General features: G+C 43.6%; 1 protein-coding gene across 2 annotated transcripts in view; it reads left to right on the plus strand.

Moving 5' to 3' along the window:
- CENPU (centromere protein U) overlaps positions 1–15,731 on the plus strand; it is a 71,765-nt gene that overhangs the window by 13,737 nt on the left and 42,297 nt on the right. The window contains exons 2-5 of one of the 2 annotated variants that reach the window (XM_056560104.1): positions 6,706–6,886; positions 10,603–10,762; positions 13,206–13,326; positions 14,066–14,138. In XM_056560104.1, the coding sequence (XP_056416079.1) occupies positions 10,645–10,762; positions 13,206–13,326; positions 14,066–14,138 (312 nt within the window). In that variant the 5' untranslated portion in view covers positions 6,706–6,886; positions 10,603–10,644. The remainder of the gene's footprint in view (positions 1–6,705; positions 6,887–10,602; positions 10,763–13,205; positions 13,327–14,065; positions 14,139–15,731) is intronic. The other variant, XM_056560099.1, reaches the window with a different exon arrangement.

The raw sequence follows: 15,731 nt of genomic DNA on the forward strand, positions 1-15,731 counted from the left end.
GCAGCGGGTGGTCCCACGCGGCTGACCGCATTCTTAGTGTGGGCACACCAGCCTGCTTACTCATATCTGCTGTGGCCAGGCACAATGTCCTGGCCGCATTCTTATAGACTGACCGGAGGCCTCTAGTCCCAGGCTTACTCCTATAATTGCGGCCAGGTGCCGTGTCCTGGCCGCGCTCTTTATGGGCTGACCGGAGACCTACAGCTGCAGGCTCCGATCCCACGTGCGGGCACACCAGCATGCTTACTGCTCCCCATGCGGCCGGGCGCTTCCCCATTGGGGGAGGTACCGGCCGCCTCTTTCAGCCAGTCCAGCCCTCTAATGTCCACAGATCGTGTGGCCGGGTGCCGCATCTTACCACAAGTTCCCCCCTCCCCGTGCTTCTCCTTGTCTGAGGCCGGCTCCGGGGGCTGTGTTATTCTAGCGTGCCCTCCCTTTTTGGCGGGCTGCGCTGTCTGTCAAAGTTTAAAAATAAATTAATTTAAAAAAAAATTTAAATCACCACTGGTCACTCATTTGGTTGTGTTTGTCACTCTCCTGTGGCCATCAATTGTATTGTGCCCTGGATTTTTCATTGCTTCTTGAGCTCCCCCTTGTGGCATCCAAACGCTGTTACAGCCTTGTCCTGTCGCATCTGTTTTTATCAGTTTAATATCTGCAGGGTTCCTTTTCTAGGGACGGGGGGGGGGCTGCTTTATTACTTCAGTCACCCCGTACGGTGGCCTGCTTTAGACTATTTACATTATCAGTTGAGGTATGCCTCTGGCGTTTCTATTTTCTGCAGGGTTCTCACTTTGTCAGGGAACATATGCGCACCATCGTGGCGGGTTACTGCCAGGGATTTCTCGATCCCTCGGAAACTGTCAGGGATATATTCAGTGTCTACCACTGAGTGCCATGCCATGTCATGCCCACGGCTGAATTCCAGTCCCTCCCTACTGAGGCAAGACACTGGTTGGGTTCCCTTGCAAGTTTTTTTTTTTTTTTTTTTTTCCTGGCGGAGGCTAAGGGCATTCTGTCATGTCCGCCGGTCAGCCATAATGGGGCGGCATTCTTGCGTGTCATACAATATGATTCCTTCCTCCACAGGCTGCCGCATCCGCAGCTAGGGCTCTGGATCCTCCCGTCTAGTGAGAGGTCTCCGTGGAAGTCGATATGCTTGACAGTAGTCTCGCCTGTCGCTCATCTCTCAGCTTCTGCGTCCGCGGCTGGCACTCCGGTACCCCACTGCTGATGCAAGGTGTCTGAAGGAGTGACCTGTTGGATACTATGGACCCATACCAGTAAGCCAGACAGTGGTCTGGGTGGTCTCCTCAGCCGCCTGTCACTCATATCTGAGGCTGGAGTTCCAGTACCCCACTGCTGTGGAGGTGTATGAAGATGTGTCCCAGCGTGTCCTATAGACCCTAGATGGATTACAGGGATGCATTCCACGGCTGCTCAGCCTCCCCTGATCTCCCAAGGTGGCGGGGATACTATCTGTGGCTCCTAGGCCTCCCCTCCCACATGCGGCAGTGGGGCACAGTGATCGCCTATCTGGCTGTCCCCTTTTATCCAGCCCCTGAAAGTGTACTTGTTCAGCGAGACTGTTGTCTGCACGGTCTCCATTGCTGTCGGTCTCCCATATCTGGGCTGCCGCAGGCTTGGTCAGGTTTCCCGTACCTCTCTGCTGGTGTAAGGACTCTGGATGAAGGTCCCTGCAGGTACTCGTGGCTGATGACAGTCAGCCAGACTTTCATCTGCTTGGTCTCTTACACCGCCAGGTCGCTCATTAGTTCGGTCGTACTCCAATACCCCATTTTCTATGGGGGGGGGGGGGGTTCAATGGAGTGTCCCTTAGCATTCAGGAATCCTATACCAGTCAGCCAGACAGTTGTCTGCATGGTCTACTATTACTATGTCAAGTCCACTACCACACCGTGGACGGTAGTTCAGGTTATCCACTGCCAAGATGTAGTTACAGGTGAGTAACTTCTAATGTTGCTTTGTACAATACACCACATACTGGTTCGCCGAGTTCCCTCCTTTACCAGGTTCCTCCCTACATGCCTGCCGCTCTCACGGCTGAAGGCTGGTAACCCACTTTAGCCAGATAGCCAGACTGTGTCTGCATGGTTTTCTACCCTGCCAGGTAACATTCCCCATTCTTGCCGCTCCTGCGGTTACAGTCCGGTGACTCATTTCCTAGGTGAAGTTCCTACTTGCCAGTCAGACTATGTCTGCATGATTCCTGCTCCACATACATCCTTTATCGTCTGCGACAGCAGTCCTGGTGTGTGGCCCCATTTGGAACTGGGGTGTGGGCGTTTCCTGCAGTTTCCATGGACTTTCACAGAAAGAGCAGAACTCTCTGTTCCCCTTTCTAAGGGTGCAATGTTGGTCTGCTAGGGGCATGGTTGTGACACCATGCTGCCGGACTTTTAATTGTCTGCAGTTTCTTTCGTGTCTGCAGTCTTGGTACCCCTGTATCGTGCTGTAACCACTTCTGTGTCCCTACATATGCTAGGCCCCTCTGCATGTGTAGAGTCCACCTTTTTACATTTTTTTTTCTGTTGGGTGTGCCTCGGGCCTTCCGGTGATCTTGTTTCCACAGGTTTAGGCAGTCGAACTCCTCTGCTCTGGCATGGGGCGACACAGTCGGTTCAGCCCCCTCCATGCCTCTAGGTATCTGTCGTGGGTTCCTGTGCAGGGTGGTTCAGACACCTACTCTGTTGCCTTAGGAAATTATCAGAATGGCTCAGTTGACGTGTTTTTTTGGTCCAGGGTTAAACCACGTTGAGGTTTTCCTCTCAACGCTTTGGTTGTGTGTGCTTCTAACTTCCATTCGTAGTCAGGACTCAAATTAGCTCCTTCATTCTTTGATATGTTGTTGCAGGTTTTCTGGGGACTATGTCCACCCAGTACTTTGCCCCCTTATCTTCGGGCGGTATTTCACTGCTCCTATAGTGCCTGGCGCACTTTGATCACCCCCCTTCCACAGGGTGTACAGGGATCAGGGAGCTCGGCATGGTCTGGGCCTGGGTTTCATAGCGACCACCCCTTTTTTTTCCCCCTCCTCTATATAGGTGGAGTACCTGGCTTAGCCCTTGTTTTTTGCTGAGAGCAATCAGATGAGCTGCGCACTTTTGCACCCTGGCTTTCTTCCTGTTTCTTGGTTATCTACTGCTGTTTATACAGACTTGGCACTCTCCTCTGTTGGAGGAGTTTATGCTGTATGGTGACAGCCGGTCTAGCACCATCTGTAGTTTGGGTCCTGCCATTTCTCTCCTCCTCCCTCAGTGCTGTCCCTGGAGGGGTAGCACGAAATAAGTCCTCCTCAAAAGTTTCATAGTCACACACTGAGGAGGGTGGATGCCGGAGACTTCTTCGTGTCATGTGAGTCTGATGTTGAACTCCAGGTGCTCAGCACTAAAGCACTGGAGTTCAGGATCCAAACTTTGGCTTAAAAAAAGTCTGACTTTTTTGGACTGTTAACTCGTTACAAGCATGTGTCACCAATAACCGCACACCACAGGGATTGCGGATCTACAAGAATCCATCACAGTTCCTAGACTATGCTAACTTTATTAAAAAATTGGAAGAACTCCACATACAACATTCACTCAATCAACAAAACATATCCTAGAGAAAAAACAATCTGAGTATGAAGCTACTACTATGGACTTATGTAAAGCTAAATGTGAGCTCCGGACGAGATTGTTAGATAAAGCGTTTTAATACATTCATGCAAGCTTTGGAGAAAAAACTCAGTGATACAATGTACTATAAAAGAAACCAAAAGAGACAATTTTTTTACGCGGCAAGCGTGACTCTGAATCCAACCAGGTTTTTTCATGGAATAAACATTGCTCCCATATAAAAATGAAAGGAGGTAAGCCACATCAGAGGAATGGGCTGGGACTGCGGAAACATAAAGGCAAACATGTCTATGATTATCTTACCACTGACTCAGATTCAAGCCAATCAGATGAGAATCGCGACACCTGACCGACTTCATCAACCTCAGCAGTTGACACAGTGGTCCCTTTAGGAGGAGGACGCGCCACGGAGGGCGCCGGACACCCGACACACAGGCCTGCAAGACAAGAAAAAACGGAGAACAGTTACATGGCGTCATCCAAACGAGAGAACTTAGTAATTAACCTAACTGATGAGACTTTCCCCAGCCTGTATTGAAGCCCTTAATAGAGGTCTGAACTACGGGCTAAATGAGCCTTTTGACTATCCAACTTTTGTGTAGGACTTATTTCGTGCTACACGAAAACTGAATCTGATTTTTTTTTTTTTATACCAAAACTAATAAAAATGTTATTACATCCAAAAAGGAAGGGAGAAACACAATGTTCTATAGGCCCCCTGGGGTTCTTGCCAATTAAAGATATGTCAGCACAAGATGTCGAGACCTTCCATAATTTAATTCAACTACCAGATGGGGAAACCCCTCAAGATTCAATCTTCCCATCCAGCCGGGCAGTGCGATCGATCTTTTTTCATAAAGTGGTATGTAGGGAGATCAGAGCCCTAATATATCCTAAGTCATAGCCAAATATTCCTGCTCATGAGGAGATGGCACTGCGCCGACTGGCTGGTAGAGAAGACTTGCTGGTATCAAAGGCTGACAAGGGCGGATCAATTGTCATATGGAAACGTAGTGACTATGAAAATGAAGCCAGTAAATTTTTAGATTAGACAGCAACCCTATCACCAAGGTGGTTGAGAAACTGAGAACACATCTACAAAAATATGCAGCTAGAGGTGTATTAGATACCAAAACAGCAGAAAAGCTATTACCCGTTGCCCCTAAACAACCTAAATGATATCTAGTCCCCAAAGTTCATAAAAACGTGATCCCGCTGCCGGGACGTCCCATAGTGGCGGGCATTGGATCAACTACGGAGTACCTGTCCAGCAATTTAGACTGGTTACTCTCACCACTCCTTGAACACATCCCTACTTTTTTGCAAGATACTTGGGACCTCATCAAAGCTCTGGAAGACTTTACTTGGGCAGACGGCTACTCACTTTGTTCTGTAGAAAAAAGTCCCAAGAAACAACAAAATAGATGTTTTTTTTTTTCCCATTTAAAAACACACCAATGAATGAACACATTAAAAGAACCATAAACAATTGGTACATGATCAAAAAAGATGAGGGACTAAAAATTGTAGCAGAAAAGAAACCCATAATAACATACAAGAAAAATTGTACTATTTTAGATTTTTTTAAAAAAGAGAACTAAACAGGAAAACTAAACAACAAAAAAAGGATTGGATTTCTGATAGTAGACCAATAGGTAATTATTCATGTGGATCTTGCTCTTTTTGCTCTTACAATGCACAACCTAAAGAAATTACTTTGGGAGGATATAGAGTCAAAATTTAGAAATTTGGCACATGTAAATCCAACTTCGTGGTGTATTGCTTTATGTGTGATTGTGGCGATTATTATGTGGATAAAACTACCGGTATACATCCACTGTTCCACCATATCCAAGAACACATACAGTCATTGAAAACCAAACGTGGTTCAGCGAGATTCATATCCCACATGATAGATGCCCACAATGGTGATCCAAAAGCCATGAAGTTCACAACATTAGAACTCTTAGAACCCTCACCATACACAAGTGACAGGCACAAATGCCTGTTAGTCAAGGAATCACGTTGGATCCTGCATACTAACGCAACTGGTCCATTAGGTCTGAACGACCACAATGAGATGAGCGTTTTTATCTAACTTAACCTGTTTAGAGTTACTACATCTTATGGACTCACAATCATGTGTATTCTTTTATATTTCCTTCTGTATATTGTATATTTTCATTTTGTATACCTTATCCTATATGTAGCCCCACTCACCTGTCCATATGTTTTTCAAGCATTGTCTGGTTGCCATGACCACACAGGTTTGTTTTTAAAGCACACCTACGGACGTGCTGGCGTAGGGCCTGAGAAAGCGCTAACACGTGATATGGTCCGTTGCCCAAAGTTCTGCCCAGCAGTCCGCTCCCCCGCACATGGTGTTCCTGTGAAAGAAAATAAAGTATCCTGCTTCATATCAACCGGTCAGTGCTCCGTACTTTTTTTCTACCTTGTTTCTACTCAAAATCTCAAGAATATCAAGACATTCTGGAGCAAAATGTGCTGCTCAGTGTCAGGAAGTTTGGTCTTAGTCACAGGTCATGGATCCTCCAACAGGATACTCACCTAAGACACCCAAGAATTACTATGAGCAAAACATTGGACTATTCTGAAGTGACCTTCTATGAGACATGATCTGAATCTTATAAAACGAGCAGTGTGGAGAAGACACCCTTCACACCTAAGACAACTGGAGCAGTTTGCCTATGAGGAGTGGGTCAAGATACCTGGGGACAAGTGCAGAAGTCTCATTGAGAGTTACAGGAATCGCTTGACTGCAGTGACTGCAACAAAATATGAAGATCAGGGAAAGATCATGTTTGTCCAGGCCAGTTTTATTTAAAAATTATTCTGTTGAACCACAATTCTAAAGCAAAGTCTGATTCTCATTATTTTATTCTTAGCATATTTTTATTCATTATCTTTTTCTGTCAGTTCCAAGATATTTCAGGGAGAATTGTTTTTTTTTCTGCCTTTAACAAAAGGGTACCATAAATGTTTTCCACGTGTGTATATCTCCTGGTGCCAATGCTTTAACTTTTTTTTTTCTTCTTTTTAAATAAAGGGAACAAAAAAGCACCCAATAAAAAACAAGAATCACCCATAAGATTTAAATAAATCAAGAGTTCATTTTTAAGCCAGCCCTAACCTATGCTAAAGCTGTTGCTCCTAACGAAGGCAAAACCCCTGGACACTATCAGCCAATCTGTGAGACGGGAAAAATTCCTTCTTGACCTCAGAAAAAGGCGAGCAGTCCTAGGACCTTGGATCAACCCTTCTTCTAATACTTTTATTATTATTATTAATATTATTATTATTATTACCATCATCCACGTCTACCACTATCATTATTTTTCCTATCATTATTGTTGGTGCTCTGTTTAATCTAATTTAATCTAATCATGCTTTCCTTACTATTATATTAGTATTATTATGATTTTCCCTTAAATTGTTGATCCTATCCCTAAAGCTGTTGATTCAGAAGAAGGCAAAACCCCTGGACACTGTCAGCCAATGTTTTACAGGGGGATATTCCTTCTTGACTATGGAAAAAGATGATCAGTTCTAGGACCCTGGATCAACCCGGTTATTATAATTACTAGTATGCTGTTAGCACGGTTGTCCCCTTCACCTTCTTATACTTGATAATCTTTTTTGAAGAAAACTTCTCACTAGGAGCGATGGTCCCCCAGCACTTCCAGACACGATTATGACTAAAACACAAACTTTATTTCTTCCTTATTAAAAAACATTAAGGTAGCAAAAATGGATAAGAACAATGACCGACGCGTTTTGGCTATGTAGCCTTTTTCAAGGTCTGTCTGAACACATGGTGCTGAATAAATATACAGGTAAATATACAGTCATGGCCGTAAAATGGCAGTAACACATGTTTTGCTATACACGTTTATTCTATTTGTGTGTATTGGAACTAAACCAAAAAAGGGAGGGAAAAAAAGCTAATTGGATAAAATGTCACACCAAACTCCAAAAATGGGCTGAACAAAATTATTGGCACCCTTTCAAAATTGTGGATAAATAAGATTGTTTCAAGCATGTGATGCTCCTTTAAACACAGTAACAGGTGTGGGCAATACAATATATCAGACCTGAAAGCAGATAAAAAGGAGAGAAGTTCACTTAGTCTTTGCATTGTGTGTCTGTGTGTGCCACACTAAGCATGGACAACAGAAAGAGAAGAATTGTGGAAAAATATCAACAATCTTAAGGTTTCAAATCCATCTCCAGAGATCTAGATTTGCCTTTGTCCACAGTGCGCAACATTATCAAGAACTTTGCAACCTATGGCACTGTAACTAATCTCCCTGGGCGTGGAGGGAAGACAAAAATTGATGAAGGTGTCAACGCAGGATAGTCCGGATGGTGGATAAGCAGCCCCAAACAAGATCCAAAGATATTTAAGCTGTCCTGCAGGCTCAGGGAGCATCAGTGTCAGCGCAAACTATCTGTCGACAATTAACTGAAATGAGATGCTATGGCAGGAGACCCAGGAGGACCCCACTGCTGACACAGAGACATAAAAAAGGAGGACTACCTTGTCGTCTTCCCCTGCTCTTTTCCTTTACCCCTTTATTTATTTATTTATTTTTTTTTGTTTTTTTGTTTTCTCGTTTCACTGACCTTTATCTCTTCCTAACCACATAAGGATATAGAGACATGTTTATTGAATGTTTAACTACTTGTTTGATCTAGTACAACCTGTTACTATCCACGGCATTGTATATTGCCCTCAGATGACATTCCTTTCCTATTGATACTTTGTACCAGATGTTCATTGCCTTATCTTTTTCATGCTGTTTTTTCTATTGATTCGACTGCTGAGGATTCTCATTGAGTACTCTATCAATGCTCTTTGATACTGTTTGTTTATTGCTCACTTAATAAAATTCTTCTGAATGGAAACAAAAAAAAAAGGAGGACTACATTTTGCCAAAATGAGTAACTTGAGTAAGCCAAAATCCTTCTGGGAAAACATCTTGTGGACAGATGAGACCAAGATAGAGCTTTTTGGTAAAGCACATCATTCTAATGTTTACCGAAAATGGAATAAGGCCTACAAAGAAAAGAACACAGTACCTACAGTGAAATATGGTGGGTGTTCAATGATGTTTTGGGGTTGTTTTGCTGCCTCTGGCACTGGGTGCCTTGAATGTGTACAAGGCATCATGAAATCTGAGGATTACCAACGGATTTTGGGTCACACTGTACAGCCCAGTGTCGGAAAGCTGGGTTTGCGTCCGAGATCTTGGGTCTTCCAGCAGGACAATGACCCCAAACATACGTCAAAAAGCCCCCAGAAATGGATGACAACAAAGCGCTGGAGAGTTCTGAAGTGGCCAGCAATGAGTCCAGATCTAAATCCCATTGAACACCTATGGAGAGATCTTAAAATTTCTGTTGGGAAAAGGCGCCTTCCAATAAGAGAGACCTGGAGCAGTTTGCAAAGGAAGAGTGATCCAACATATCGGCTGAGAGGTGTAAGAAGCTTATTGATGGTTATAGGAAGCGACTGATTTCAGTTATTTTTTCCAAAGGGTGTGCAACCAAATATTATGTTAAGGGTGCCAACAATTTTGTCCAGCCCATTTTTGGAGCTTGGTGTGACATTATGTCCAGTTTGCTATTTTCCTCCCTTTTTTTGATTTAGTTTCAATATACACAAAGGGAATAAACGCGCATAGCAAAACGTGTTACTGCAACCCTTTTCTGTGAGAAATACTTCATTTTCTAGAAAAATTTCAGGGGTGCCAACATTTACGGCCATGACTGTATAGCTCCTCCCTATTGTGCACATCACTTCCTGTATCGGTCCTGAAATTAACCCTAAATTCATACATTACTAGCATGTAGTATCAAAGATTTGGAAACGATAAAAAATACATATATATGTAGAATTACAGAACTCATGTGAAGCTCCAAATAACAATGTACTGGTAATGGACCATAATTAATAAAATAACAGCATATCTAACCTCTGATTAAGTCCCTCAGGTTTTGGAAACTACACCCCTCACGTAAAGTAACACGGGGTATAGTGGGCCTTAACACTCCACAGGTGTTTGACGAATTTGTTTGTTTATTTTTGTTAACTTTTATTTGAAAAAGAGGGGTGATTTAAACTTTAGGCTTTTTTTTTTTTTACAATTATTGCCTTAATTTTTTTTCTGCACTTTTTTTCTCCCCATTGGGCAGTGTTTTCCACAGTGTGCCTCCAGTTGTTGCAGAACTACAACTCCTAGCATGCCCAGACAGCCAAAGGCTGTAGGGCATGCTGGGAGTTGTAGTTTTGTTACAGCTTGGAGACACACAGATGCACTCCTGTGCTTGAAGACACTCCTGTACTTGATCTATAGCACAGCACTAATTAATGTTATCAGCGCTCCATTACTACAGGCTGCTGGATCGTTGATCAGACAAGCCGGAGGCACTTAGGGAACCTCCGCCCGTCCTCTCAGCTGATCGGGACCCTGCGAGTGTCCCGATCAGCTCCACTGAGCTAATGAAGATTGTTTTTGTCATTTTAGATGTCGCAATCAACTTTGATCGTGCCGTCTAAAGGGTTAATGCTGGACATCACCCGGACTGGTGATGCCCGGCATTAGCCAGTATGAAGTGAGCTCAGCTCCTGAGCTTCCTTCATACACTTGCTGCACAGTATACATACACCCGCCAGTCGTGGAGGAGTTAATTCACCTGCTCCCAGGGCTGTGCACTGCTGGGAGGAGAGAGAATGTTCTAATAATGGAGGGTTCGGACGGGACCTGACCGGAGGAGGGGGGAACACGCTTCAGCACAGGGAGTACTGCAGTATATTTTTCCATGTATTTTCCTTTAAAAACCAGTGCCCAGTTGTAATTATGTAACGTTACAGATTGCAGTCAAAACCCATATTTATTGCCATTGGTGTAATTTTGGAGTGTTCCTATCCTTTCCCTTCTAGGCAGATGCAAACAAGTTTTCTGATGACAAGGTGAAGGAGCTTATGAGTAAAAAAGTCAGGTCTCCGTTGCTGAAAAAAATCTTAGCTTATGCTGACATTTCCAGTATCTTAAAGGAACCAGGAGATGCATTGCAAGAAGATGTTGGAGAAGACTCATTCAGTAAGTGACCGCAATGTAGAAAGGAATGATTATTTTATGAGCAAAAGTTTAGGAAAAATAGCAGCCAGTTGTCAGTGGTCCCTCAAGTTACAATATTAATTGGTTCCAGGACGACCATTGTATGTTGAGACCATGACTCTATGGAAATCTGGTAATTGGTTCTTAAGACCACAAAATGTCATCCAAAAATAAGGAAAAGTGAGGATTACAAAAAAAAGTAGATAACTGATACAGATAAAGCAAATCTTTACATATATAAGTAAGAAAGAGCTGCTGGGAGCTGTAATCACTGTCTATGTAGAGGACAGGAGCTTCTTCAGGGTTCTATACAGTACACGCAATGTCCTAAAAAAGTTAAATGGAGCCGCCCTCACCTGATGTCCAAAGGGACAGCTAACCGTGGCACAGGTAAAGAGTAGTACAGAACATGTAATACCTCCCTGTACTGTAGGGGCGCTACTAGACAGACAGTCAGTGCATGCACTTTAGTAATACAGGTGTTTTACCAGTGAATGCCCATTCTGATTGGTCAGTTCTTTCAGTCATTGACATGTTTTACAGATCTGGACTGTCTGTTGCATTGCATGTTGAGTCTGGTTTCAAGTTACAATAGTCCAGAAAAGAATTTGTATGTTGAAACTATTGTATGTTGAGGCCATTGTAAGTTGTGGGATCACTGTGTATATATGTGTGTGTATATATAAATTAATTTGATATTGTATTTACACAACCCAAATGGTGTTACATCAGCCCAATTTTTAAAATTTAAAGAGGATTTCTCATCCCTGAATAAGGAATTTAGCTGTCCCACCTTGGGACCTTTCTCTATGAGCCACAGAAAAGAGCTGTTTTATCAAAGTACCTCCCATTCTATTAGAGTTGAGGCATCCTTGATCTAAAAGGAAAATTAGTCATCTGAATGGTTGCCTTTATGATACCACGTTGCTGGCCACATCTTTCCTCAGCAAAGTCCTGTTTGTCAAGGGTGTCAAACCCAAAGCCTGCTGCAATCAGCTGATCACCCTGGTGCCTGCATTATTAAGGGGATGCCTTGATGAGAAATCCCCTTTAAAGGGGTACTCCACTAGAAAACATCTTATCCCGTGCTCAGCGGGACCCAGCAGAGAAGTAGGAGCGGTGACGTCACAAAGAACGGGAGATCCCGAAGAAGATAGCGGGAGGACGGGAGCACGGATTGGGATCAGGTAAGTATTGTCATCAGTGTCCCCTGTACTACCTGTCTGTACCAACAGGTTAGTGCAGGTGAAACGGATGACGGATTTCCTTTAAGAGGCATGGCATTAAATGCCACTTACTTAGGCTCTGAACTACACTGAAATTTCTTAAAGTGTCCATTGTTGTTTGTATTTCAAAGGCTGCAGAGACATTTTATACATTTAGAGTACATTCTGACGAGCATATCCACAGCGTATTTTAGGCTGCGAATCCGCCGCCGAGGGACCCCTACAGAAACACTGCTGCAAGTCGCCACACATGCACGGTGTACTCGCACGCATTGCGTCCGCTCCCCCTGCACTCTGAGCTAGGCCGAGAGCAGCTATGATGTGCGAGTATACTGTGCATGCGACTCTCACATCGCAGTGTGTCTACTCGTAGCGGCATATTGCCGCTCCGAGCTGGCACATCTATAAGCACCCTGTAGCGGTCCTTCGTAAAACGTAAAATATGCTGTGGATCTGTTTGTCTGAACGTACCCTAAGGGCACATTCACACGTGCTTATTTTTGCTGCAGATTATGCTGCCCATTGACTTCAATAGGCAGAAAAATTTGCAGCAAAAATACGCATGTGTGAACCTACCCTAAGGGTATGTTGCCACGTGCAGGATCTGCTGCATATTTTGTGCAGCTTATTTTTATACCTAACTTCAATACCCTTAGGGTGTATTCACACATGCAAGATCCTGTGCATATTTAATGCACAGGTTTGAAGCTGTGTTCAGTCATTTAGTTTACATTGAAATATGCAGCATCAAATCCTGTGCATGTAATATGCACAGGATACTGTATGTGTGAATACACTCTTAATGGGGTACTCCGGTGCTTACACATCTTATCCCCTATCCAAAGGCGTGCCCCCTCCCATAGGCTTACATTGAGGGGCGGAGCATGACGTCACACGGGGGCGGGGGTGTGACGTCACACGCCACCGGCCCTGCGGTCGACCGTAATGAGTCCCGGCGCGAACATGCTCCGGGGACTGTTTACAAACGGGGTGCCACGTGCATGATCACGGGCGTCCCCAGCTGCGGGACTCCCGCGATCAGGCATCTTATCCCCTATCCTCTGGATAGGGGATAAGATGTGTAAGCACCGGAGTACCCCTTTAATCCCAAGTATCCAGTATCTCATGTTTAGACAGAAATATAATTGATGACATAAGAACACATACTTGAATGGTGATCTATATGTTTTGTTTTGTAGATCCTCCTTTGCACAGTACAGCAGTCTATACTGATGATGATGATCCCCTGCTGACTAATGGAAGTGATCAAATGCCAGCAAAGCTGAGCTCTCCTGTTCCACCTGTAGTCCAGGAGAAAAGGTAGTCATCATAGATAATTGCAAAGAAAAATGTCCATTTCGCTTTAGGTAACCATTGCTGCAGTTAATCCTAGTGAGTACTATATGCTAAGATCAACAACAGACATTTGTTCTAATCTCGTTTTTTGCTGATTTTATCTGACTTGAGCTCCAGGAATGTGTTAACCGTCTTTGGACAGTTTTATTAACATAAAAAAAATGAGTAATCTGTCCCTTTTCTTTGAGCCCGTGCACATACATAGCTCATCTTAGCCCTTCTGCCCACTTTTTATAGCAATCCAGGGGTCTCAAACCTCGGACAATCACCGGCCAAAATGTCTGACAAATCACTTTGGGGGAGTTTTATCAAAACCTGTGCAGAGGAAAAGTTGCTCAGTTGCCCATAGCAACCAATCAGATTGCTGCTTTCATTTTAAACAAGTCCTCTGCAAAATGAAAGAAGCAATCTGATTGGTTGCTGTAGGCAACTGGGCAACATTTCCTCTGCACAAGTTTTGATAAATCTCCCCCTTTGAGATTTAAGAGCAGCATACTTTGTTTTCTTGGTGCTTCCATTTTTGCTCCATTGACTTCAATGTGGACACAATTTGGCATTGAAAGCTATAGAAGCAGTTTTAGGTTATTTTTTTTTTCTGCTTTATTTTTCCATGTGAATTATCACAATGTTAGACTCCACAAGAAGGGTGTTGATGTTGTATTAATCTGTATGTAATTTATACTGTTCATTCACTTTTTTGAAGCGTAAAATCTAAGAAAAAGCCTGCAACCAACACAAAACACAGTGCTCAGCCTGAGCTTGCTGAACCAAGGAGGGTGGGTGAAATTTCACTTGACTTATTTATTTATTTATTTAATGTATTTATTTTAAAGGGGTTATTTATCTTATTTTGGTACCTACATATTACATTTTCATTTACTTTCTATGCCAACATTGGCCACTTTTGGGTTTCTTTTGGCTTATGTAATAAGTGATATCCCTAACTCTTCCTAGCAGTGAAGTCCCATTCAGTCCCAGTCAGTTTTTTTGAATAGAGGTGCATTCCTCTTAATAAATTTGATGATATGAAAGACAAAAAAACAGACAGACCGATGCGCATCTAAGCGCAATTATCCTTATTGAGAAGGAAAGATGAAAAATAGGTTTGGATGTGCTCACCTTTCTGTGTTGCGCTATGAGCACAACACCGCAGCTCGCTTATTCCCACAATGAGTGGTATATAGAGGAGTGCAGCCTTCACTGGTCCCGTTCCAACAGATGGAGGACGGTGAATAGAATACAGGTGATGGAAGAATGATCTCCCGATGAAATGGTGCAATCAGCGGCACTCTCCTCACAGTGCGCTAGGGCTAATAATTAAACCCGGCAAGGTACGTACTTGGTAAAACAACAAACAATTTATTTAGCAAAAGCATGCGAACAACGCGTTTCGAGGGGCGGGACTCCCTCTTCGTCAGGTTCTAGAACCTGACGAAGAGGGGGTCCCGCCCCTCGAAGTGCGTTGTTCGCATGCTTTTGCTAAATAAATTGTTTGTTGTTTTACCAAGTTCATTACCTTGCCGAGTTTAATTATTAGCCCTACCGCACAGTGTTGTCCTACAGAGATATAGTTAAATATGCACCTGCTATGAGGGACATTCTCTGTCTAAAGTAATCGCCCTGATTTGTTTCTGACATGCTTCTTGATGCACTGTCCTCCTCGGCCCACTGCTCTATTTTCTCTCTCTGCTCCTTCCTCCTGCACACCCTATTAAAACTACATTGTACAGCAGTCCTCGCTGCTGAGACCGCTTGCAAGGGGGAGTGGCTTGCCATTATGATGTCAGAAGAGTTGTGGCTTGATGAGCTATAGGAGAGGCGGGTGACTTGGTTGGACAGTTCTAGAAGGGGTGTGGCTTGTTGGTATGATGGCTTGTTCTGGCCATGAGGGGACAAAATATGAATAATGTTTGCTATGTGAGGTACCCCTTTAACATCTGCTGTGGGTAAAATTTGAGGGTTTTCTGAGAGATACCGTTCTGGATTAACTTAATGAACATAACCTTCTAATACAGTGCCACCATAGGTTTATGCGGGATCGGTCTTATAAGACTACTCTGATCAGATTCTATAAGGAGGTCAGTTATAGATTGGACTGGGGTGAAGCTGTAGATGTTATATATCTGGACTTTTCTAAGGCGTTTGTTACTGTGCTACACAAAAAGTTAGTACATAAAATGAGGATGCTGGGACTAGGGGAGGATATATGTAATTGGCTTAGTGACAGAAAGCAAAGGTTGAGTGTCAATGGAACTTACTGTGTTTGGGTGATAGTTACAAGTGAGGTACCGCATGGGTCAGTGCTGGGCCCACTTTTCAATATGTATTGTGTCTAATTTTGGGCACCTGTATAGAAGAAGGACATGTCT

This window comes from Hyla sarda, chromosome 1 (genome assembly GCF_029499605.1).
Source record: "Hyla sarda isolate aHylSar1 chromosome 1, aHylSar1.hap1, whole genome shotgun sequence".
NCBI lineage: Eukaryota > Metazoa > Chordata > Amphibia > Anura > Hylidae > Hyla > Hyla sarda.